Source organism: Polistes dominula, unplaced genomic scaffold, assembly GCF_049000335.1.
Source record: "Polistes dominula isolate Pdom_NZ unplaced genomic scaffold, Pdom_raw_medaka contig_24, whole genome shotgun sequence".
Taxonomy (NCBI): Eukaryota; Metazoa; Arthropoda; class Insecta; order Hymenoptera; family Vespidae; genus Polistes; species Polistes dominula.
In genome coordinates, this window is record NW_028301150.1 from 5207606 (window position 1) to 5235325 (window position 27720).

The window sequence follows — 27720 nt, forward strand, 5'->3', positions numbered from 1 at the left end:
TGTTATATCAATTTATAAGGACATTACACACATTCAATTATTATTCGTTATATATTTTACATACACTAAGAATTACTTTATTTATAAATGACGTATCAATACCTGAGACTCTTTTTAAGCTTTAATATGTTAACATTTGTAAGAAATATTTTGTAATATATCATCTTAGAAATAACTTATATATTATACGAATGATTCTACTATTCGAGGAAATGTTTTGTCGACCTCATCTCGGAAATATGTTGAAATTATTTGATCTATAAACATTTTTAATCGAAAAAAAAAATTAAATAAACCTAGATATGTAAGTAATTTCGTTTGAAAATATTATCGCTTTTTTTTCCGATTATACGTCGACACAATTTTCTGCATTTATTCGTATCTGTGTTCTTTTTTTTTTCTTACCGATGACTTATTTAATAAGAACGGGTTATGGGGTTATAAGGAGATTACATTCAAACGCATAATGATAGTTACATTGCCCTAATTTTCATAAGTCGATAAAGAAAAAATTCTCTGAGATACATAAATTAGATACATACATATATTATATAAAAATGTTCTTAATTTTTTCACTAAAATATCATATTTTTGTTTTGTTTTGTTTATAAATATACAACATTTATATGAAGTAAACAAAGTAATCCATTCTATCGTACAAATACAAAGTTCAATTTTTGTTGATTTTTAATTTTAAATATGAGACATTAGAAAATACACTCGGATGAATTATTAAAAAAATTCTTACACTGATAAGACCCTCCAAATAAATTAATAAAATAAAACAGTAATTAGAAATATTAATAATCTTTGATTAATCTAAAAACATTCAGTTTTTCTTTCATGCATGTACGATAATTCTATAGAAATAGAACGCTTTGACTTAAGTCTATAAAAAAAAAAAATACTAATAAGATAAATAATTGTATAGAATTCCCTTTCACGTTTGACTGAATAAATTTACAACTCACAAGGAGGTGTGTACATGTCGGATCATTAAAGAATAATCATTGGTGTTGTTTATTTTCTCGAATCAATGATCAACAATTCGATTGTAGCCTTGTACGTTCAATCTCTATGCGTAAGTTAGAAAACCAGTTGAGTTGGATTTTTTCTTGAAATTCTTATTTTGAACACATTGTTGACACACATACATGTGTGTATTTGTATATTTATCGACACTTGTTACTTCATCAATGAACTATTCTTTTTGATCCGTGTGTCTTTCTACGAAGTAGGAGTAAAGAAAAAGAAAGAAAGAGAAAGAAAGAAAGAGAAAGAGAGGGAGAGAGAGAGAGAGAGAAATATAGTCAAGTAGAGCGAGTTAATCACGTTGGAGTTAATCACGTGCATTTACGTTCGCAAAGACCCGTTGATTGCAAAGGAATCTCATCATAAAGGTGTTCACCGTTCGATTCAAAATTCGTGTGAAGGCGTAGTAAGGTCGTAGGAGGTCTGTCATAATGATCTTCTTGTAATAACTCTGAAATGTGGAAATGTTGAAAGTCGATTTAGAAAGTAATTTTGATTATCCGAAGTATAGTAACATATATAGTTATGAAGAATAGTTTTCTTTAACTTACCACGAAGATGGCCGGAAATTCGAAGGCCGATGGTTGCGGTGCCATTAGCGTAACTACTTACTGGTTCGATGTTTATACCAGTTGGTAAAATCGTACCGGTTTGTTCAAAATTTGAAAAGAATGCTGAAGGATTCGTATGTATCGGTGTTTCTTAAAACAAAACAAAACAAAACAAAATTATTATTATTTTTATATTATTTCTAAGATTGGACTGTTTTATTCGTGAGTTAAGTAAATACGATAATTTTTGTTAAATTAATTTACTTGCTTGTATCTTTTTAAAATTATATTAGTTAATATAAGTTGAAAAATTTATTTTAAAAGATCTTGGTAGTTATCGCATAATAATAATAATAATAATAATAATAATAATAATAATAATAATAATAATAATAATAATAATAATAATAATAATAAGTGAAACGTAAAATGATTCATAGTGTGCAAAGGAATGAATTGACAGACAGCTGATCAGTTAATATGCATAGTACAGGGCCCAATTATAAATATGACTGACATAAGTTTGTGGGTCAATAAAACGTTGAACTCTTCGAAGGATTATGTTTCTATTTTTTTTTTTTCGTTAGGACTCATCGTAATCGGATTAGTTAGCAAAAGCGAACAAATTTAGTCATCGAGCGAGGATTACGTGAAGGAATTGAGCGAGGGAGAAAGAGATGAGCGAGGTCAAGGACGGCACAGATTTCACTGGCAAGTACCATCGAGAAAGGAAGCGTGAATTACGTATCAACCAAGTGTGTGTGTGTGAGAGAAAGAGAGAACGTCGCTGACATTACTTACGAGGTAGTGCACTATCGATGATCGTTGAAATCTTTCCGGATGGTCGTTGTTGCTTTTCACTTTCACGTTCGTTATTTTTTTCTTTCTCGTCGTTATAAATCGAAAGTCTCACCGTCTCGAAAAGTTTCGTCCTTGTATGGATAATCGTAACGATTGCGACGGACATTAAACTGAGAAATACTATCGATCCTATGATAATCAATGCTACGTCCAATGGAATCGATGCAGCTGTTGTATTATTTTCTATCGAATAAAATACAAATCAAATAAACAGATTCGTTGTCAATTCAAAAAAAATATCTCGTAATAGATTATCTATAGAATTATATTATATAATATATATATTTAATTTATTATTTTTTAAAAATAAACATACGTTAGATAAAGTCTTATCGAATTTTTCCGACAGTTTATGTGGGTTAAATTAATTTCAATTTTATTTGATTATATTTCACGAATATACGAACCTTTATGAATAGTTTTGACATAATCAGTTTTCAGTGATAGACCATCACGAAGTTCACCTTTTTCCTTCAAATGCCCCAAGAAGACATCCTTTAATGCAAATTTATTTCGATCTTTCGCCAAGATAGTCTTTTGACGTTCCGGAACAGAGACAAGGACGATCACTGGTCTAACCGTGCTTGTGCCAATAATATCGTCTCCTTGATTATGCGTTTTAGTTTTAACATCAAATCCGGTTGAACGAGAAGTTTGCTCGTTGTTTGTGCTTTCGAAACTACTATCCATGCTCGATTGCGTGACATAATTATCCCATCCTATGAACGCGATTGTTGGAAACTAATTGGGAACTAATAAAAGCTCTTACAATATTTAATCATGATAATTAAAAGTTTTACAAGATAAGTAATGTAATTTGGTACCGTAAAGTTGATATTTCTTGTAGATATTTAATGAGGGCAGAAAGAAAGAAACAAAAAAAGATATCACAAGAAATTCTTGTGCAATGTCAAAAGTGTCGACAGTTCACAAGAATTTTATATTTTTTACATTATTCATTAACTTACGAGTTATGATAATTCGTTAAAAGCTTTTATTATAGTCATTTAAAACGATCATATAATGTACCTTCCTTCATAATATGTTCAGTAGTCCAAGAAAGATCAGTCGTTTCTTTTTCGTAATCCATGATTTTTGTACTAAATAATCTAGCTTCATTTATGCTTTCGGATGAAGAACGTATGTCGGTTACTGCGAATGAAGTGCATTGTCCAGTTTTAGGATGGCAATGGCCATTAGATTCATTACAATTGCAGGAGTTTTCACATCTAATTATAGTAATACAAATTATTTATTTTATTCTATACGAAATGTGTGTGTTAAATGATTACGAGATTAAGTATTACCTTGCTCCCCAGAAACCTGCTGGGCAAAGACAATCGCCGTTTTTAGAATCGCAAATAACGTTTTCGGTGCATTCGCATTTCTGCATGCATTGCACGCCCCACGATCCTGGAGGGCATTCTAAAAAAATAGGCTGAACTGTTAACTTTTCGTACATTCGTAATAATTGTATGGTTGTTTCGAAAAAAATTGAAGTATTGCTAATTTCCAAAGAAAGTTGAATCATAAATGAAATTATTATTAATGCAACATAGATCATTATTTTTTATCACATCAAAATATAAAATAATACAAGTTCATGGTACATCAAGGTCAACATTAGAATACATCTCATAGGACTTTCTTCCTAGTAAAAAAGGAGTTTCGATAAAAAGTATAATAATGTAGACCCTTCTTTTAAATAATCCATTCAAATACATGACGTGCTAATACATTATTTTGAATAAACGTAAGTAAAATTAATCAGTTTTAGTATTATATAACGTTTAATTATATCATATTATAATATATATATTACTGTAATAGATCGAAATTAGATAAAATCAAGATACTCATGGTCGTTTAGTGTATATTCGAAATATTAATATAATATTTATACATAATATAATATTCGGTCTTACACCGATGAATTTGGTATGCGTAGTCATTTCACTACGTGAATCTTAACATTCTCCAATTTCAGTCTTTCACAGTAACACACATATATATATATATATATTTACAGGGTGTCCTATATAACTGTATTCACGATTTTTCAAGTATTTATGATAACCTGATAAAAAAAAAATACTTTAAACAAAAGTTGAAATGTTTTTGATTGACTTTACGTTGCAATAAAAAAAAAGTTTGAAAATTTTTTTTAATTTAATGTTTTTTAAGGGTACCTTTATTTTTTAAAAATGGCACCCTATTTTTTATAATATATAACATATAATATATAATATAATATTTAAATAGAGCACACCATTTTTGAGCTTACAATATTATAGCCCGTATTAATACGAGCTATTCAACGAACTAGTATACCATAACCTCGAAAAAAAATGTATTTAGTTCATTTTTTTCTTTCCTTCCAAATTCGTTGAAAATATCTTTTCTTTTTATTATTTGTGTCAATCAAAAGATTGTTATTTCGATTGCTAGTATAATATCAATTCTGTTAGAATAATTTAGTGTCTTGAGAGTTACGATGCGCGTTGGAGCTTATTGAGACTGTGTAGTCGGGAAAGTGAGTAATACTTCGTAACTTCCGCGCATCCGTAACTGTCGAAGAGTCCTCCTCGATAGTTGATGTAATATTTATCCAGACAAGTCGTGAGTGTGGCTTTTAGCAACAATACGCGTGGCACTATTGAAATATTCTTTGGCAATAAAAACAGATATATATATATACATGACGGACATTGAACAGAGGATATTCTTTTGCTTCTTCCAGGCAAATGTTATTACAAAATCGTCGTATGCGTAATATGCGAAAAAGAAAGACGTGTACGTACCATTCTTGGTTTATTACCGTTTTCTACGCGTTTTTCTTTCCTCTCTCTCTCTCTCTCTCTCTCTCTCTCTCTCTCTCTCTCTCTCTCATTATGCATCGTCATCGTGAGAAGCTCGTCTCTTTTTTTTAACTAACATTAGAAAAATGATCGACCGTTAAAGGATCGTTGAGTTAACCGACTTATTTGAAAGAAAGACGACAACGACAAAAAACAGAAGAAGAAAAATGAACATTAAAATGTAGACGAACAGATGTACAACCTATCAATTTTAATACGATTGACTTTCGAAAATATCATCATTTGCTCATTATCTTTCACTTGCCGTTCAAGGCTTTTTTTTTCTTCTCTTTCTGCCAATAAAAATTAAAATAGGGACGCAATCGTGAAAGAGATAGAGAGAGAGAGAGAGAGAGAGAGAGTAAGTTTCTCATTATTCATAGCTCACCAATGGTGCCACGCTTTTATGAGAGCTAATTATTCGCATTCCATGATTTAACGCGACGTTAATATTTAAAGTTATCCGTGTTGGTTCTATGTTTCTTTTTTCTTCTTTTTTATGTATAGAAAACAAATTACTACGGATACTTATAACACGCTGTAAATCGTACATTAAATGGATCAGATGATTTTACATAAATATTTAGCATTATCATGGATTATAACGAATTTCCAAAAAGAAAAAAATAACCGGTCCATCCTTGGACTATTTTTGCAAGAATTCTTACGTATAAAATTAATAATGAAATATCGTGAATAATGTGTCACAAGTAAGATTCTCCGAACGACAACGTTTTCTTTGAATGGCAAAAATTTCTCGCTAGACTTGAGAATATTTTAGTATTCGAATTCTTATTAATTTTAATAATAACCATAGAGCCATACCTATATATATATATATATTTATATATGGTACCTTCGTGCAAATATCAACGAGAGTTAGGCCAAGAAAAATAACATATTACGAATAGTCACGAACGTTAAAGTCATTGGTTCTTTTCACCTTAGAGAAAATCATGCTAGCAACTATGACGAAGTACCGATGACGGAAAAACTCTTTTGATTATTCCGATTAGCATTAGAATAATACGTTGTTGTTTACATCTAATATCATTTTTTTTTCTTTATTCTCTCATTATTATTTTCTCTATTTTAATTTTGCTTTAGCAATCTTTTTGTAATTTGGGAAGGTCGGTTCGTTTCACCGAGCGTGAAATATATTCGTTCTATCGCGACGAAGTTGCTTTGTAAGTTTTACGGTTGCCTTATCGGATATGTTTGCAACGTCGAATTGTTTACGTTAAAGTAATCGATGATAATATTTAACCAATAAAGTGCGTTCGACGTGTATACACGTCGAACCAAATCTCTACTGCGGTGTGTTTGACGTGCATACTCGTCGTGTAAAATAAAAAATTACCATTCACTATAAAAACTCGAAATCTCAATAAAATGTAATAAGAATATTATTTGGTGGTATGTTCCCTTTATATTACTAATACGACCTCTATGTATTTTATTTATTTAATTTATTTTTATTTATAAGATATGCCGTTTGTTCAAAAAATGGAAAACGCAAGGAAACAAGGTTTAGGTGTACGACCTGTGAAGTCGCACTTTGCGTACCGTGCTTTGAAACATATCACACATACATAGCTTGAAATTTTGTAAATTATTTTCTTATTTTTCTTCTTTATTCTTGCTATCTTCAATTTTTTTTGTTTATGTATTTTATTATTTTTTGACAATTTTCAAGCTTTTAGTAAGAATAACGTATTCAGAAACGAATTATTAGTTTTTTTGACGAATAAAAATGTAATCCTTCCTCATTTTTCGTAAAATGTATAATAATACCATTTGCCCTGCGTTCGACGTGTATACACATCGTTGCTTGTTTTTAATTTCGCACCCTCTGGTGATCTTTTGAAACTAAATTCCACAGTTAACTGGTTAAACAAATGATATTTGTGAAATCATCTAGTATATATATTATTTTTTAGCTAACAACAAGTGCGTTTAATTTTTCCATGAATTTTTCGACGAACAAAACGCCTCTTTTTTCCGTTTAATTTTATTTTTCATCGGACTATACTATCCACGAAGGATTATGCAGATTTTCTCGATTATCTGATGTTAATTCGAAGCTTAATAGGTTAGTGCTCGAGAGTATTGAATTCAATTTAAACGCGTAGATATTCACGAGTCCTGCCTTGAAGTATCGTGTTTACTAATGTTACCCAACGTCGATGAATTTGCCTCTTGCAATCTTGTCCTTTACCACTCTGGATCGATTAAACTATTCGATTATGTTACGATATTTATGAAAGGTATCGTTTAAAATATTGTAATATAAAACTAGTATAAAAAAATATGTAAGAAATTCATTCAAATGATATTATTTAAATAACTTATTAAATAAATATCTAATATATTGATTAAAAAATATAATGAAATCATTCAATTGGCTGATTTATGATCATAATTCATAATCGAAATCAATTTACGATTAATAATAGTTTATTTAAACATTAAAGTATTTTATTCCTGTTGTGCAAGAAAAACTCACAGGTAATGCATTACTGAAATAATCATTTGATAAGTTTCTTTTTTTCTTTTTTTAAAGTTTACGCCCTCTTTTGTCTCTCTCTCTTTTTTTGTTTCTTCTGTTAACCTAAGCGACTTTAAAATTGTGGAGTCATTTACATGTGTTCTCACTTTTTCTTTTCTTTTTTCTTTTTTTTTTTTTAATACTGAGCTGCGTAATTAGAAGGCGCGGAAGAGGAGAAATAACGAAAGCTGACAGAGAAGATCAATGTTTGAGCCACGTTTGAAATGATGGCTGCTGTTGGGAAATGAATGAATGGCGCCTTTAAAGAGATGAAACGAAACGAAACGAAACTAAACCGCGATTTCTATTTTAATTGATGGAGAAGATATAAGAAATATAAAAGAGATATGATGCGTATCATTTTTAAGACATATTTGATTGTTTTGCGAATAATTATATTATGAAAAATGTTAATATATTATTATTAATTTTTTGTCCAAAATTAAAATTATGTTTTATTATATTTTTACTTATAGAATTTATTATTTAGAATTATTATAGAAATATATATGTATATTTCTATATAATAATATAATAATATAATATTATTATATATTATTATATTATATATACATATATAATATTATATTATATAATAATAATAATATAATATTATATTATTATATTATTTCTATAAAATTTCTTTAAAATTTTGCTATTTATAAAAATATATATTATATAATTTATAAAACTATTTATAAAAATTCTATAAAAGTTGCTATAATATTTCTATAAAATAATAATTCTATATAATAAATATATGTATTATAGAATTTATTATTAAGAAATATTATTTTTTACTTATAGAAAATACGTTAACATATTAACCGTACCTTTCTCTTTGCGTATCGCAAGTGAGACTTATGTGAAAATACATATGTAATAAATTAGAAATTGTATATTTGATGAAGTCAAAATGTAAAGATTTACCTTCCTTGATTAATATCAAAATATGTGATTTCAATCGTATTAGTAAAAATATAATTTAGTTTTATACATATTTGCATAAATAATGTATTTTTATTATTATTTCAATTTAATCAGACAAAATATAGAATAACAAAATTTTTCTGCATTTAAACTCGGCTCGATTTTTCCTTAAATATTATATAAAACAAAATATATTAGATTTCTATCGTATTTTTACATTAATTTAAATCATATTAAAAACATTGCAAAAACATTTGTTTTATTATCTACGATTTTTCTGACACGTTCATATTCTGAAGTTTTTATGAACCGTTTTTTCTTTCATTTATTAATTAATGATATAATTAATTAAAATATAAATTTGGTCTGAATACTTTTCGAATATCCTTTAGATTGTAAAACATAAAAAATATTGAATCGATTTGTCAACTCACCTTTCGAACAATCCGTCCCATAGTAGCCAGGATCGCATTGACATTTGTTCGGTGAAACGCAAACACCCGCTAGGCATTTATCGCAAAAAGGTACACAGTGCGTATCGCCATCGTTCTCTGCAAGAATTGCTATTGGTTTGTAACCCTCGCAGCATTCCTTCACCTTCCTGGTCTTGACTTCCGACTGGAAAAGAATTTCATTCATTCATTCAAACACTTGTCTTAAACATTTCTATCCTTTAAATCGATTTCTATCTTTAATACTATATTATACTTATCGGTATTTCGAGTATTTCATCGATTTATTTCTTTTGATCGATAGTATATATTTTATGTTTATCGAGAGATAAATAATTATTAATATTTTCATACGAATAAAAGTAAAAGTAAAATAGAGAGAGAGAGAGAGAGAGAGAGAGAGAGAGGGAGAGAGAGAAAAACAACGAGAAAAAAATTGAGAGAGGAAAAAAGAGAGACAGAGAGAGAGAAAGAGTGAGTGAGTATATTCACGTAACGGTTTCGTTCGTAATCTGTCTTAAGTAGATACCACTGGAGAAGGTTATAAAGTAGATGTTCATAAATTACACGTCAAAGATGGCTACTAGGTTCATTTTACTCCACGTCCGTCTTCTTTCTTCAGCTGATAATTATTTCATTTTACTGCTGCTAAACTACGCCCACCCTCGCATACTATGTAACATGCATTAAGAAAGAATATATTTGACTTTCGTTGCATAATCATTGAAGAATTTAATATTACGATATTTCGTTTTTTTTTACGCAATTTTATAGACTTTTGATTTCACGTTTTTGGTAATTTACACGTTGTTAAAATAAAAAAAAATAAAAAATAAATAAAACAAGAAAGAAAAGGAAAGAAAAAAACTAGTTGTTACAGGTTTTTTCTTTTTTTATGATTTTAAGATCAAAAGTAATGAGATAGCAGATAGTGTGTTCTAATTTTTGAAAAATCGTAATATAAAATTGTTGTCTTTTCTTTTTTTTTTTTTAATTTGCCCGAGGAGAATTATCAGAATAATTTTTCGATGATTAATTAATCGTCTGTATCAAATTGCGACCTATGTTTACTGTCTTATTGACTTTAAAGTGAAAGTGAAATATAGTGATTCTGTTTTATTACGGAATACATACACACATAAATAATTTTTAATTTAACGAATTATATTACCAGATTTGTTCCTGTTTGAATTTTTTCTTAATTTAGGTTTCTAAATGGTAAAAGTTATTTTGAAAAGAATAGAATTTATAAATTTATAATTGTATTAAGATTCATTATCGAACTAACGATATAAAGCTAGATTGGATCGTAATTAATTCGAGTATTATCGATTCGAATGATTAAATCTTGCCGATAATTGATCCAGGATGTATATAAATTATATAACAAGAATATATTCTAGTTGTTCGTAAAATATTAAATTGATACGCGTTAAAAGAGAATGCTGGTCAAACATCGATGATAGTATCACCAAGAATAAACTTAATTAATAATATAAAAAAGATGATGCGATTGGTCGAATTTAGAAATGTTCAAAAAAAGAAAAAGAAATTCCAGTCTCAGTCTATTTGTATCACCGGAGGGGGGGGAGGGAGATGAAACGAGAATGATATCACCTCGATTACGTTATTTTCCTTACCTTCGAAAATCAGATTACCAGTTTCTGATTTTATAATATTTACGACTATTGATTATTATCTTTCTCTGTCACGTTTTTTTTTCGAAAGATTCCACTGTGTTTCTTTTCTTTTTTTACTTTTTTTTTTCTTCTATACAAAGTTTTATTATTATTCACGTTATTTTCTTCAACGATCTTTTACGCGTGGAAAACGTTTACGATCGAGCTTTGTGTTACAAGGACCCCTCATTCTACGAACTACATGGCTGGATAATTATCGATCGGTGAATGGTTCAGATAACGAAGACAAGAATTCTCAGAGAATCTTTGCTCGGTTTACTTATTATTCGGTGTAAATCTTACAATTTAAAATTACAACTATTTCTTACGTTAATCGATTTGATTCGATTCGTTTCGTTTCGTTTCGTTTATTTTCGTGTCGTGTCGTCCAACGTTAGTTCCTCACGAATATTTAACATGTAACACCTGTTCAAGATTCTGTCTGATACTTCTATGTAAATAAGACAGACCTCTTAGTTCGTCGTATCGTATTGGTAAAAGCACGGTAAAATTACGAGAGCGTGATCGATCGGGTTCTTCGATATGACTACGATATTTCGTCATATGCATTTTCCGAACGAATTAAATACGTTCGAGCACGTAAGATTCTTTTTTCTTTTTTCTTCTCCCTTTCTTTTGTCGTTACACTTATACGTAGAATATTTTTCTATACGTCTTATTCGACGTTACAAGAAATCGCTTTATAAGGCATTAGATCGTTATCCTATTAATCCTCGAGATATAATGCTTTAGATAAAATCGTGAGTACCATAATCCGACACGACTAAGGTAAGATATTTTTCTATCTTTTTGTTTTTATTAATTCTAACATTAAAACGAATAGATCGTGTTGTCTGTGTTGTATACCTTTTTTAGACAAACTATTTTATACATTGACTCTGTGTGTGTATTAATTTTCGATTAATTCTTAATGTTCCTTGTAAAGTTCATCGTTATTTTATCGTAAAAAATCTAATTGTTCATATTTATTCTAATATAAGATCTTAGATATTATTTTTTATACAAAATGTAAATTGATTATCAATAGTACATATCTTTTGTTCTTGATATTTTAATTTTGGTACAAAAAAATTGTAATTATTGTAAAAACAAAAAGAAAATTTAATATATATATATATTAAATTAATTCTTGAATAGTTTATTTCATAATTTCTCTTTCATCCTTTGGGTCTATACAAGTATTCGTTTCATGTCTAAAAGGCACGGTTCCTTTCCTTCCTTCCTTTATTTCTTTTTATTTGTTTAATTAGACTCTTAAAGCGGCCACTTTCCCTGTAAGCCATAATTAACGCATTCGACTACGCTCGAGTGAATGAGAAGGATGACGCTGATGAGTGAAAGAAAGAAAGATAAAAGAGATAAGAAAGAATGATAAAAAAAAACAAATTTTTATAGTACACTATGCGAATTAATTTCACTTTAACCCTTTAATAACCTTTATTTTTTGTAATTACTTAAAAAGAACAAGATTTACATAATAGTAAATTCATGAATAACAACCTTTGAATATAAAATTAACGATGAATATGAACATTTTCAAAGAGATCGTTTGTACTTATAATGAAAATTATGAATTGAATATTATTGATTACAGAACAAGAGATGGATCCCACACACGTTTCGGAGAACAAAATAAAATTAAACGAAAATAAACGTTGAAGTATCCTTTGAATGATTAAAACCCTGAAATGTTAATTGATATCAATTAAACCTTTGCACTCCGAATTATTTTTCAATTTTGTTTTCAGCAGATTCCAATGATTTTAAATATTTATTTAAAATTTACTTTAATTGAAAAATATGGTAATTTAAATATATTGTAAAGGAAAAAATAAATTATATAAAATGTCCATTTTTTATTTTCATTATTGTTATATTTTGTAATTGTCAAAGTTATGATATTTTTTGATGTAAAAACCGATGTCGAGTTATATTCGACATAGGAGTGCAAAGGATTAAGAGATTGATATTTTTCGATTTGAAATTATATATAGAAATTTTGTTGGTCATATTCATGCGTCATTGATTTTGTTAGCATAACTTATTCGCATAGTTAATTATTGTTTGTTTAATTGAACGAATGTGATCCGATAGAGAACATCGAGGACGGCTCCTTAAATGTCCGATCGATTTTGTCGTTATATAACGTAATCGAGGATAGGTTTATACGTGCATATGCATGTATATCGAAACGAGCCGAGCATTGAAGCTTTCTAGGAAATGGAATGTTTGCTCCAGTAACATCAGGCTCAACGCTTTATACGAAAGTAACTGGTGGAATTGCATTACGCTGCCTCTATAATGAACGGATTGCTTGATTAACGATACAGGGAAAGGGAGAAAATGTGAGAAAGAAAGAGAGAGAGAGAGAAAACTATTTCAGTTGGACATTAAATACTTAGAAGTATACCTACATACACATAATAACTGGTACGCTTAAGACCTCGAAATTGGATTAGAGGAGAAGTTCTTGGTTTGGAATCTTTTGGTATTAAATAATTAAATAAGTTTAAACGTAAAATAATTGTTTTTGCTTTAGCTTCGATATTTTTCATTTCATCTGCATATTTATTAATCAACGCGAACTTTTCGAACGAAACCAAAGTTATAATTTAATGATATAGTTTATAACGAATAGCAGAGAATAATTCGTATTTGTTTCAAATTGTTTATTAATAAATAATTAATATTTATTTGTAATGCAAACCTTTCAAATTGTTATTCGTATAAATTATTTTGTAGGAAAATTATACTTTTAAATTGATGTATATATTTATATATATATATATATATATAAAATAATAATAAAATATAAAAATTAATTAAGAGTAATAAATATTATTTTAATTGTATTTATTTGTATTAATTTTATTATTATTTTAAGTAATATTTAAAGATAATTAATTAAATATTTAAAATTTTATTTTAATAATTATTATTCATTTTATTAGTATTTTAAAATTAATATTTAAATTTTGTTTTTATATAAAATAATAATAAAATATATATATTATATAAAATTTAAATATTATTTTTTTTAAGAACATATGTCCATTGCTATATATACTTATTCCGTAAATATAATATTAAAATTGACAGGTGTCGTGAAAATACTCCTATGATTCATTGAATAATATATTATATATAAATTATAATATAAAATATTATATTTATATATATATATATTTTGTTATATTTACCTTTATTCGATACCGTTCTCTCATTACAGTGAAGTTTCGAGGACATCTTGGTGGAACTTCGAAGCACCATGTGAACGTGTTCACGACTACTGGCTGTTCGTATCTTTCTTCATAAGTGAGCGTGTAACTGTAATATTCAATCAATTAGCGATTAACCTCTCTGGTTATACCCTTATCGGGATGAGTATAATGTTATGCGAATAGGGCAATGTTAGAATGGGATAGGATATCTATCGAAGCCAGCCAAGATCAATATCAAGGTTTCGTCCTATTGAAGGTATTAAGGGAATATTTTATGTAATAATTACATTAATTAAATAATAGGAATGTTAAATATGACAAATTTCATGTAATATATTAATATATTCTCTTTAATATATTTATATTTATTATACAGGGTAATTCTCTAAAAATAAGGGCGTGTTATTGTTTTTTTTGTTTTCTAAATAAAAATAGAAATAGATGATAGATAAAAATGTCAAATATCATAATAAATTTTGTATGTTTCAACTTTTTATGACTATATTTTTTATATTATAGAAATGTACCGATGCATTCGTCAGATACGATTTATTTAATTTTCTTATGTAAAATTAAATGATTGTAAATTTTAAATTTGATAACAATGAAAATGATTATTGCGATTTATTATTATTGATTAAATCTATGTATTTGAGTTATTTTCGATTTCACGCTATATTTGTTGAAATTATAAATTTTAAATAATTTACTCACTTTTCAATCCTTGTACAAATTTTTTCAGATACTGCGTGTGACGTTACGATGTTGTAAAAAAGAAACAGTGATACTCTTAGTACGTTCATTTCCAATTAGATAAAGATGCTACTTAAAATTCATAATTTTCTGTAAATTAAATTATTGTTTTTGTCAAATCGAAATAAAATTGATCAACAAATTGTTTTCCGATGACGTTTTCTCCTGAAACATAAAATTATTGTGAGTAAGGAAAATACGAGATATCTCATTTCTCGAATGTGTTGAGAAAGGGTGGAACGGTATTGGTCTTGTTAGTGGTCTTTAAATACTTATGGAGTATCTCGTTACCATCCGTAATGCGAAACGCGGTGAAGGTGCAATGTTACGGTTATTGCTTGTTCCTTTGGAGAGAATAAAAATAGAAAAACCTTAAAGTTCTCGTTGATTATTCTAAATAATTATTAAATTTCTCATACAATTAAAATAAATGTTAGATATAATTTAACATGTTTCTTTTTATGTTTATTTTGTAGTTTAAATAAATCTTTTGTTTTAATTCGTACAATCGTTTGTACCCTTTTTTTTACTTCTGAAGAGAACAAGAATTTGCTTAAGCAGGTAAAATTTAACACGTTTAGTTATACACTTATTTAAAAATCTTAAAAAATATATTACTTCTAGTCTGTTTTTCTTTTCTTATGCCTTTCATATACTTTGAGAATGACAAATTTATTTCAAACGATATATTTGTTATGTTCTAAATAATGTTAGATCTATGAAACAACGAAATTACTTTAACAAGCTACTAAATACGTTTCGCACGCTTCGTCTCACACTGGCGAAAAATTCTAAACGAAGTGACGACAAATGAAATCGTACTGCATACAGGGAAGATTGAACCTTACGATAAGCTATTTTAGATTCAACTATTAGAACGTAGAGTAAATTAAACTTGCTTATTTAAAGTACGGTATAGAATTTCGACTGGTATAACGCACGTGCAATAAACTCATTTAAAGTTAGCATATAATATCTGTTCCTTCGTATGGATCCAACGAGGACAACGTGTGATTTGTCACACGTGCTATATTAGACCAGTAGACAGTATCTACTTCGATACAAGCACACACACATATATAACAGAGAGACAGTTGGACAGACAAACAGACAAATGAAGATTATCGTGAGAATTGAAACAGTGAACGCTATTTAATTTTTCTAAGCGTTCATCATTGTGGCACCGGAAATATTGAAGCATGGACGCAAATAGAAGTCGCGTCCTTTGAGGGATCTTTTACAAAGGGTGTCTTCTCTGACAGGAAGTAAGAACTTGACAAATATAATTCGAGAGTTAGGCACGACACTTACGATGGGGCGAGGGGGAGGAGTTGGAGAACATTCTCAATCGTTTTCTTATTTAACTGTAAAAAAAAAAAAATGTAAAAAGATCATTTTGCACTTTTCACCGCACCTTTTCTGTTAGGATATAAACACCGTTAATTAATGTCATTAGAATATTTTTCTCATACGTTATAAACGCATTTGATTAAATACACACGTTCATCGACATTTTCTCTTGCAGTTAGTCAAGTGCATTATCTTCTTGAGAATCTTTCGAAATCTATTTTATTGTATGTGTATGTGTGTGTGTGTGTGTTACACGGCGACCCAACCTTAACCTTTTTAATGTCACGATCTCGTTCGAAAAAGGCCGTGTCGTTCCTACGTCCTTCTTCTTAGCTTTAACGAATGGATTTGTTGTGATCTAACTGAACAACACACTCTTGAATGCATGTTAGACCGCGTGAGATTGTAATTTAAATGTTTTTGTTTGACTTTAGAGATCATCGTACTCGAGTGCGACGAGCATTAGTTAATAAGTAAGACAAAAAAAGTGTTTCGAGTCACCGAACCATCTGTGAGTCTCGTTGACAATTATTTTTTTGTCATTATTATTATTTTATATTATCATTCCGTGCATAGAGTATCGTTCATAAAAACAAAAAAAAAAACGAAATTTTATAGCATGTTCCCACATATTTCACTCCTACAAGAACATAATTCAACTTTGTCTCATTCTCTTATTACTCTTTTATTTCTTTTCTTTTTTTTGTTTTATAGAGTTTGGGAAAATTAATTAACGCGTACCGTGGATGGATTATAAGTTCCCACGAATTAGTATTAATTAATTTAATTGTATATTATATCTAATATTTTCGTTAACTCCGCCTAGTTTTAATATCTAGATATCTACATAATAACTAGCTGGTCCCAAGCCCAGATAAAGGAGGAGGGTTCGAGGGCGAGGCTAGCAACCTACCCTCCGTAAAAAAAAAATATAATCGCTCCCGGAACTAACAAAATAGCCTTTTTAAGCTGTGAAGTTAGGGATAACAGGACAAAATCCTAAGAAGAAGAAGAAGAAGAAGAAAAAGATTTTCGTTAACTATAACGTCGAACAATTTCTGTGTCTTGTTTCTTTTCTTATATTAACGTTATTTTTATCGAGCGTACATTTTATTAAATTATACTTACGTTATATAGATGATATAAATAATTTTATCCACAAATAAATAAAATCACTATCCTTTATAGGGTATTTTATTATTTTTTGATTTTTAATTAGTACGAATTAGAAAATTGATTACAATCAAGACATTGTATTTAATTTCACGAATAAAATTATGAAATATAAATCCGTAAAATCGTAATTAAATTAACAAATTTCGAATCTTGTTAGACAAAATTCGTACATCAGATTCGCGGGTTGATTCAGAACTGACAGGAGGAGTTACAACGTAACGAGCAATTGGCGTGGTCGACACTCGGAATGCACTTGTGGCTCAATGAACTTCGACCCTCCCGCAACGTTCAGGAGAACGACAATAAAGACGGGATACAAAGAGGGAAAAGAGGGATTTGCTTAGTTCATAAGAGGGGGAGGGACACACAATTAACGGAAAGGGATGTAAAAAGGGAAACGATACTCGAAACAAACGTTAGCTCAAGTCGAGGATATTCTGAGAAAACAAACTGCTTTAATACGAGGAGTATTATCCTTTGGTTTTTTTTCTTTACTTACCACCTCTGCTTTTATATCTTATTCTTTTAATCTTTCTTTCTTTCCTTCATCTACATACCGGATTAAGATACCTGCAAATATTGGGTGTACACTTACCATCTTTAATGTTATTACACATTTATGTTGATTACGATAACGAAATAAATTTATATATTATAATGTTAAAAAATAAATAATCCTTATTTTAAAATAAAATATGTTTTCGTTGCCAAACAAATTTTGTTCTAACTTTTTAATAATTAGTAGAATTATCGATAATTATTTCTACGAGGTAGAGACTAATATTTTGCCTCCATTCATTATGAGTTTTTACAGATTATAATAGTTAAATTTTAATGATCGATGTAAAAACTCAAAGATAATACCTTTCGAATAATTCGAACGAGAACGGTTAGAATTCTCATCTTCTAACTCGTTTTTCTTGCTAGAAAAGTACATGGTGGTTAAGTTTGAAAGAAAAGAAAAATAAAGGAAGTAAACATGCAAAAAACAAAAGGAAAAAAAAACAAAGATAAAATCTGAATAGACGAGCGAAAGTGAAGTCCGGGCCTTCTCGTCGGTTGTCGGACACTGTGACTACGAGCAAGTAGACTGGTATAATGGGATGATTGGTTAGGGCAATTCCCTCTTGTTCTCGCGGCACGCAATGAACCGGACTCTCGTTTGCAACCAACGTTCAACGAGCCCATCGGTCGTTTAATCTTATAAGCCACGAATAATGCCTTCGTCCTACGACATAGACTAATTAGCAGTCACGGAAGAACACGACCGGATGTTTTTTATTTTTTTTTATTTACGATTAGAATACTTAGTCTAGGTTCGATTGGTAGTTTCTTTTAATTTTCGTTTAGAATAATTTTTTTTTCTCTACGAATTTGGAATTTATTTTTATATATAAAACTTACAACACACAAAGCAGAGTAATGTATTTATTTTTAAAAAATATCACTTACATTTTTATAATTTTCAAATAAAAGATATTATTAAATCGATTATTCAATCGAAAACAAAGTTTGTTTTTATATATAAAATTAAATAATATATATAGATTAAATAATATGTTCTTTTTAAAAAAAAATTTTTAATTTGTAAAATAAAACATATTATTAAATTGATTGTTCAATCGAAACGCAAAGTTTATTTTTATATCTAAAACTTGTCACACAAAGTAGTAACGTGTTCTTTTTAAAAAAATATCATGTAAGTTTTGCACAATTTTGATTCTATTTTTGAAAAAGTTTGTATATTTTATAATATGGTATTCTAACTTCCTTTTCGTAGAAGAGATTCGATCGGTATCATTTCATGGAAATATTTGGAGAGAAGAGGAATTAGTTATTTATTATAATCATTCGCGACGACCTTCGTCCAGTTATTTTATATTCAAAGAATGATAATGGACGAAATTCTTTTAGTGATTTTAACGACTTGATTATAAAATGGTAAAGGCGCGTAAACATCGACCGGTGTTTTTGTTAATTACTCGATTAGTTTATATATTTCGTAAAATTTTCATGAAAAAAAACAAACTAAATTACGACGACGGACTAATGAGTGTCTACTTTTGGATTGTATTTTGGATCTAATAATAAATTATAAATAATGGCGTTTTAAAATACGTAAAAAAATTTAGGATTTTTATCAATTTATACGAATTTTGCTTTTGTTAAATTGATGACCTGGTTTTTATATTCATACTGTTAAAAAAAAAAGAAAAGAAAAAAATGTTATCTTCCATTTAGAAATACATACTCAAAATATTCAAAGTGAAAGTATTTTCTTTCTAATCTTATTCGCTTGTATTTGTATCCGCTGTTTCGTTTTATTTTAATTAATTATTCTATCGATTTGTCTATGTTTGCTAAAACCTCTTTCGAGAGAAAGATTTTCTCCGGTTGTAAGATATATTTAAATAAAATCGACATTTAAAAGATAAAACGAACAAGAAAGTTGTTGGCTTCTAGTAATTGCCATACGAAAAATGAAATTCGATCTAACGAATCGATTTTCTTTTATCTGTGTGTGTGCGTAAGTGTGTTGTCAATTTTACCTCGATTTTGTCTTCGTCGTAGTCTTTTTCGTCTTCGTTATCTTCAATGTTTTGTCGATATTATGGTACTACTTTTTGTTGACAAAAATCAACACATAAAATAAAGAAAATACATGATCGAAAGGTAGGTAGCTATATTGCATAACGATTGCGTAGATTAGAGATCGTTCGTAGTATGGTAGTAGTCATTCCGAGATCGTTTAATTAACGCCTTGGACGTATTGCGTGATACATAAACGATTTGAAGAAAAAATACAAATTTACAAATATAGAAAGCGAACGGGATATGATAGTTAACTGTGTTAACGTTTACAAAATCTAAGCAAAATAAATATCTTCGTTCCCTTTTGTCCCCTCCGTCCCATTCGATGATTCAAAATGGACAACAACGTGTCAGATGGTTAAAATCAAACATTAGAAATGGCAACAGAGGCATTGATTTAACTTTTTTACGAAAATAAACTTACGAATTAGAAATTTATTAGTTAAATTTCCTCTTTCCTTACTTTTTTTTTTATCGTCGCTGGCAATTAATTCGTTTTCGAAATGAAATGATATAAAAGAAAAAAAAAACATGTATAGATAAAACAATTTCGAATGGAACCCAAAGATTTTTATTCTTCCTTCGGCCTTGACTTTTAGACGGAAATTCCAATTCGACGTTTTTTAAGCGTCTTAAACGAAACCATAAAAACTGAATTTAAGTGATCGTTTGAACAACAGTTAAAAGAAAAAACAGGAGGACCGAGAATATTTTGAAAACAAATTATATCGTCTTTTAGAAGACATTCATAAATATGCTCGCATTCAAAATAAATATTATAGTTTTTGTCTAAATGTTAATTTGAATAATGTCATTTATTATTGAGTTAACGATATACCGATTTAATGGGTATAATATTAAACAGAATTGTGTGTGTGTGTCAAAATATTTTCGAACAATTATATCGTTTGATTTTTTATTCGAATTAATTCATAAATAAAAGTAAAAAAAACTCGTATGTAGAAAATAATAATTAATTCAAAACTATGATGTGAATAATATCGGTTTATCGCGTTAATAATATACCGGAAGAAATATACAAGAAAGACGTGTTTTTAATGTAAGTGGATAACCATATTGATTATATTGTTAGTTAAAAAAATGATGTATATATGTATATAATATATATAGTTTTTTTTTCAAAGAAGAAACAGAAGAAATAAACAGGAGACAGAAGTCGAGAAAGTTTCTCGTACATAGACTCGATCAAAGACAGTGACATTGGTCGAACAACATCGTGAGCTGTTTGAGATATTATGCAAGACAAGCATTGTTTCATCGTAATGAGTAATCGTAATTAACCTCATTACGTTTCTAATAACTAATATTATTAACTTGAATATATCTTTGATATCTTTAAACCAACGATTAACTCATTTCGTAAAACGAGAGTGTAATTTAAGAGGTACACGCTCTGATGATCAATAAAGATCCGCATTTCGCAAATATTCTGTCCTTGTTGTATTATTTAATCGTTTAAATAAAAAAAAAAGTAAAAGAAAAAAAGAAAAAGAAATATGGATAGATTTGAGAGATCGAACAGCTATTTGAATAATTATTTAATTATTCAAATAATTTATCCGATTAATTAATTATTTAACTAATTTATATAATTAATTAATTGATTATTTATAATTATTCATTACGAAATCGAGCGTATCTATAAGATGATTAAATGTTAGCAGCTGTATCGAGTTTAAAATCGAAATAACGTTAGTTTTTTTTTAAATCTCGTTTCGTCGTTGTGCAATTGACGAAGACGCCTTGGTTTCCCGTTACTTTCTTTTCTCTCGAAAATAACTTTCGTGGTCGATGGATAAGAATGTATGTATATATATATGTATAAGTATAAAAAAGTATATCTATCTGTCTAGATATCTGTTGAAAGATCTGAGAATGATTATTATACATTTTCGAAATAAATTAAATTGCTTTGCTCTCAATACTCTTTTTCGTACAAAATGGATTTTCTATGAGTTTAAGAGAAACAAAAAAATAATATAGAAGAACAAAAAAAAGTTAGAGGATCGATTTAACAGAAAAAAAACCACACCAACATCGACGTTCCCCTCGCGTGTATTCGTGAATGGTGAAAGTGGTTGGCTGGCTGGTTGTTGGTTGACCAGCCGGTTCATTGTGCGCGTTGTAGATGTTTCGCGGAAAGGATTGACTTCCCGGTCTTCCGATTACGCAAGTGGACGAACCAGTTTTGGGCCAGGTCGAAAAACTCTTCCTTTCTATTCGATGGTCACCCTTCGATGTCCCATCGAGTTCAAAAATTACTTTACCTTCTATAAATTTAATCCTTCACGTATCATTTCTTCTCTCATATATCTTATCATTTATTTTTTTAATACTGTATTTTATATAACTTAATATTAATCTTCTACGATACTAATATTTTCTATAAAGATACTATTACGACTACTTTGTATGTAACTTGGAATCAACAAGTATTATTGACGTTTGTTAATAATATTAAAATTGAATGGAAAATATTCGTCACGAATATTTCAAACTATTATAATAGATAAATATTTTGTTTGAATAGAACAAATAATTGTGACATTAAGGTATGCATACAATTTAAAAGATATATACAGTGTAAATCACAATTTAAAATGAATAATCTTCTGATTATTCTCTATTCTATTTTTAAAGATTTATTTTTCATTTTCAAATCTTAGATTAATGAGAAACGAGTGGGTGATTTAAAACGATAAATATGGGTCTCACGTATATCCATGAAATTGAAGCTGCAAACAAGAGAAAATCCATTAGACCGCTATGATTATTAAAAGAAAATTGGTATGTTCTGGTTTGACGCCATAGTCACTAGTATAATAGAACAGTATTCTCGTTTATCATAAATGTCCAATCAGTCGGACAGTCGTTCAACACATTCGATCTTACCTTAGAGCTCTAATGCATTACGTAAGTATATGACCAAGATCGTACGTGGAATTGATTCAGTCATTAAATATGATGACGAAACAACGCCAAGTTAATTGTATTATTTTAACGCATCGATTTGACATACTTTTAAACGAAAACTAACTTTCTCGCCAATATAATCGATCATGATCCGTATTCGTTCATTTTAAATCAGTAAGTAAGTAATCGTAGAAAGCACATTGACTTGATCATGGACGATATGCAAGTGGTCATTTTAAATCATTGTATTAAATTCGACCTTACGGAAATATACGTAAACATTCGACTTTCCTCGTCTGCTTTTTCGGATCTTTCCAGTGAGATATACTCGTCGTTTCTACGTTTTTAAATTACGAAACTGGGCGAACAACTTTCTGGTCATCTCTTCCTTGCTGCAATTGCATTTCACCGCATGAAAGTGGATACATATGGTGCATGTCTTTCTTTCTTTTTTTTTTTTATCTCTTTTAATTCTCTTCCAAACCCCCTTTCGAGAAAGTAACGAGTCTTTAAACGAATATAATTGAGAGAAGAAAAGTCATTTGTACGGGAATGACAAAAAAATTATACAGACGAATTTTATAATGACGTGATCGAGAATGTAACAGGTTTCAATATGATTTTCTTGCTATTACTTCTACCAGTTACGTGTAACTGCTTTCTCGATACAGGGAGCATCGATATATTTTAATATTTAATTATGTATAATTAATATTTGTCGACAAATTAGCATTCGTATAAATTATTCGTATAAATGAATCAAAGCTGAAAAAAAATACATAAGAATAAATATTCATTTAAATTTATAATTCAATGAAATGATTGTATTGATATAATATTTATAAGTAAAGATCGATCATTTTATTTATATTTTATTAACGCTTAAAATTAAATATGATGAATGGTGCTGAGTACACTGATTAAACAGATGAATGTGGTGTACGTAATCTATGAGATTTATACGCTCGCGTGTGATGCATACAAACATACATAAATTCGACACACATTTGATATGTTATAACTATTAAAATTGTTTCATTATTCCTGTATTGAAGATTCAGTAATGAAAGATCAATCTTGACCATTAACAAAATAGTCATTTCTTTTATACTGAATTCTTTGATTTAACCCTTTGGTTTCAACTTCTTTTCTCTCTCACACTTTATAGTTCTGTCGCATATATTATACTTAACCATTTTTGGCAACGTTTTTAGTTCACACGTTTGTAGAACTCGTCAATAGATTTCTCTCAGTAGAAAAATATCGCGATAAAAAGAAGAATCGTTGTTTCCATTACACGAGATGTTTGGAACATCGAAAATGCATGATTGTAATATCCACTTCCGTAAACTTGCAATCCGGCAGTTTCTATACTACGTTTGCAGTAATCACCATCTGAAATAATAAATGAAAATCATAAATCTGTAATGTTTTTGTTCGTTTGATCGATTTAAACGGTCGTTAATTCTATGGGGTCAGGATCGTTTCAAAAAAATCTCCGATCTCTGAAATTCTCTATAGTTTCATAGTTGAGTAAATTGATCAGTAGTAAAGATCAAAATGATCTATCATTGACCATTAGACCGATTGTCTGTTAAATTATAGTTATTTTTCTAGTATTATAGTAACAGTAGTAGATATATATACTTCGGATCAAAAGTATGAAATAAATTGCTGATTTCTTTATAAAATGCCAGAATGCCTAGAATATATTAAATTATCATTCAAAAGAAAACAAAGGAAGAACAGTTTGCTGAAAAATATTCATTCCTTGATGCAAAATATAAAACATACATACTGCTCATAAGATTTTTGACAATCGTATTTATATCTCGATTACCATAAAGGAATTCATTTGTTCTAATAAATAAGTGGTTGAAAAAGAAAGAGATACAAGTAAAATTTTTACATAAACCAAAACAATGTTTGGTTCATCATTAATTTTCAGTCATTCAAATATCTTGTTTTATATTAACACTACTTAGAAATTGAAAACAACTTTTGATCGGTAATGTACGTTGATATTTCTTAAATGTGGAAGATTAAATAAATACTCAGCATGTAAAATATTATTTTATTGTATAGGAATTTTGTTGGATTAACCGATCAAGATAAGGTTCAGGGCTCGAGGGCCGAAAGGGAAACTTCACGAAACTTTGGAATTCATGCGATCTAGATAAAGAGAAAAAATCCATGGTGAGGAAGGGGTGGGGAAGGCGGGAAACGATAGAAGTCGATTGAATAGAGTCGAGTGGTACTCGCTTCTCTCGGCCTACTTCGATGTTACCGATTTACACAACGTATTCGCGTTCGAAGAAACTTTCCAAGTTAAATTCACTATGTAAAAGAATCAAAAGGGTTCTCCGTAAAGTCGATCGATACCAGTCACGTACGCATCTCTACTTTCCATCGGAATCGCTTATGAGGAGACGGTTCTTTTCATTTTTCTTTCGACATTCGATTTCAGCGAGTTTATATTCACTTCGTATATTACATACTGCAAATACTCGCTATACATTTATTCCAATAGCTAGCAGGTAGAGGTAGTCAGCTACTGAATAAAAAAAAAACATCCTATAACGCGTTAATTATTAGTCAAATCTTCAATTTCATCTTTGGTCTAGTATTATCGTACCCCATATATATAAATTATTGTCATTCTTATTGGAATTACCATTAGAAAATACTTAACTTACAGTAGAAGTAATATTTATGACACGATAAATAGAATGTTTTACGTTAGTTACTATAATGGCTACCATATTATTCGATTTACCATACTCGGTGAAGTTATTGCTAACTACAAAATCAAGTTAACAGATATTTGTTTTTTTTCTTTTTTCAAGAATTTCATCGATAGACTATTTTTGAAAAGGATACAATTTGTATTATTACAAATATAATATCCATAATACTTTTTAAGTTCCGTGTATGAATTATCGAAGATCTACGTAAAAGGGAAAAGTAGAAAGGAAAATGGACGCTTGGAATTCCTAGTCGAGGAGGAGCAGTTCTCGGAAGTTCTCGCTTTGGTATTGAGAGTGAACGCAATTTTGACGTTGTGGCTCACGTAAGAAAATACGGAAGAGGCATATGAGGGCCGCGCGAGCGCACACGTGCGCTCCTTTGAGCGCATGCATACACGAGAGTTAATTCTCTTTTTTGCCATTCACTTGCGCGTTTGTTCAACAAGAGATACACTATAGTATGCAAGAACGTCCAAGGTACGTCACCAACTGAATTGCATGGATGGTTATAGGCTTTTAAGGTGCAACCTGCGATGCTGGAAACGATAGTGGAATTGTCGAACGTGTATGTCTCACGACTTCTAGTTTCTTTCTTTTTCTTCATATTATCTTTCTTTATGTTTTCTTTCTCCATTTCCATTACTACCACTCCTATCTACCTCCTTCTTTTACACTCTTTTACTACCAGTGACTACTATATTTCGATTTCGCAATTTTCCAATCCCACGGGTCCAAGAATTTTACGATCCGTGTTATCTGGATCTATCACCGCGAACTTGCTTTTTTATTTTTATGCGGAAATAAAATCGATACCTTTTCGTTGTTTTTTTTTCTTCTTTTCATATTTTTCTTTTGGACATTTAAACAGGATAGAAAATGTTACAAATCTTTCTCGTTTTTCGAAAGATACGAAATGTATTGGATTACTTTTGTAATTTATTCCCAATTTCTTTTTTTATATAAAAATCAGATTGATCGTTGATGTTACTCAAGAGTTTGAATTTGATGTACGAGTGATCGCACAAGATGAAAAAAATGTTATATACAACTATAACCGTTAATCCTAATAATTTCAACGGTACCGTCGCGTATCGTAATTTAGTCGTGTGTGTCGTCACATGAAGGAGTATTTGTAGTGCTAGCCGGTAAGTAGTACGTGGGAATCGCAACCTTCAATCTGTTACGGTAGGATATTGCATAATTTGTAACAAGTCACGGGTAGTGGCACCGGTTCGGCAAGATACGTCACGAGAATTAGATTTTTAATTCGCTAACGTGTTTAACAAAATAAAGTTTACTTAAAAAAAAATAAATACATAAATAAATATATATTGAGAAAAAAAACACATAGGATTAGTTTTTAATTAATACGATTAATGTTTCTTGAAATTATCTTACCATAGGACCAACCAACTACTTCACCGGTCCTAAGATTTTCCGTTCTCAACCAGTCTTCAAGTGGCCTGAAATATTCTCTTAAAGCTGAACCGTCCAATCTGTCTTCACCGATTGCTTGTTCAAGAGTATCTTGCCATGGCATCGACGAACCCTTTTCCATCAAGTTTCTGTAACAAACGGATTTATTTCGTTAGAAACTTTCCATCAATTACGTTGATCTATAAACCCAATATAGTGGAATATACAGTAGAACAATCGTTATATATGAATTTATTGGAAAACAAAAGTATTCGTGGAAAAATAATTCTTGTTTGAATAATAATAATAATACACAACGAAAGTGGGTTAAAAAATAGTTTTGAGAACTTCCATGGTTTTCTTAAATAAAAGCGTATTTGATCAGAAAAATAAAATTGTTGTTTTTCTGTTAGATTGAAAACTTTTCAACGCACCCACATCGATCTATCAATAAAATAAGTCTTCACATTGAAAAATAGTAATCTTATAAATAAAATAACGTTTTATACAATATTTTATATAAATATACTAATATATTTATTTTATTATTATTATATATATATATGCTATTATATTTATAATAACGTTTTATTTAAGAT

At 29.2% G+C, this 27720-nt stretch overlaps 2 protein-coding genes and 1 long non-coding RNA gene across 3 annotated transcripts in view; 1 reads left to right on the forward strand and 2 right to left on the reverse strand.

Moving 5' to 3' along the window:
• Positions 1 to 32: 32 nt before the first annotated feature.
• Positions 33 to 14996, reverse strand: LOC107065482 (uncharacterized). Its single transcript, XM_015319211.2, has 9 exons — positions 14868 to 14996; positions 14133 to 14259; positions 9215 to 9398; positions 3752 to 3869; positions 3474 to 3673; positions 2852 to 3163; positions 2385 to 2627; positions 1584 to 1733; positions 33 to 1483 (listed from the first exon to the last, which is right to left on the reverse strand). The coding sequence occupies exons 1-9, from the start codon at positions 14954 to 14956 to the stop codon at positions 1344 to 1346; spliced, it is 1563 nt and encodes a 520-aa protein (XP_015174697.2). The 5' UTR covers positions 14957 to 14996; the 3' UTR covers positions 33 to 1343.
• LOC149030818 (uncharacterized) lies at positions 10850 to 15031 on the forward strand. Its single transcript, XR_016178291.1, has 3 exons — positions 10850 to 13420; positions 14162 to 14409; positions 14896 to 15031. It is a non-coding gene; the product is annotated as an uncharacterized LOC149030818 (long non-coding RNA).
• An 8765-nt stretch (positions 15032 to 23796) lies between these two features.
• The window catches only part of Ance-3 (angiotensin-converting enzyme Ance-3), a 37305-nt gene continuing 33381 nt past the window's right edge, over positions 23797 to 27720 (reverse strand). Inside the window, exons 11-12 of the mRNA XM_015319366.2 lie at positions 27104 to 27270; positions 23797 to 24353 (exon numbers count right to left, since the gene is read on the reverse strand). Coding sequence (XP_015174852.1) covers positions 24208 to 24353; positions 27104 to 27270 — 313 coding nt within the window. The 3' untranslated portion in view covers positions 23797 to 24207. The remainder of the gene's footprint in view (positions 24354 to 27103; positions 27271 to 27720) is intronic.

What these genes read in the sequence shown, in the direction of transcription:
- LOC107065482 (XM_015319211.2), bottom strand. Translation starts at nt 14,956, where the DNA reads ATGAACGTACTAAGAGTATCACTGTTTCTTTTTTACAACATCGTAACG. An exon ending in ATTTGTACAAGGATTGAAAA is followed by an intron (nt 14,260 to 14,867) that starts GTGAGTAAATTA and finishes TGAATATTACAG; the next exon opens with TTACACGCTCACTTATGAAG. An exon ending in CATCGATAGTGCACTACCTC is followed by an intron (nt 1,734 to 2,384) that starts GTAAGTAATGTC and finishes TTTTGTTTTAAG; the next exon opens with AAACACCGATACATACGAAT.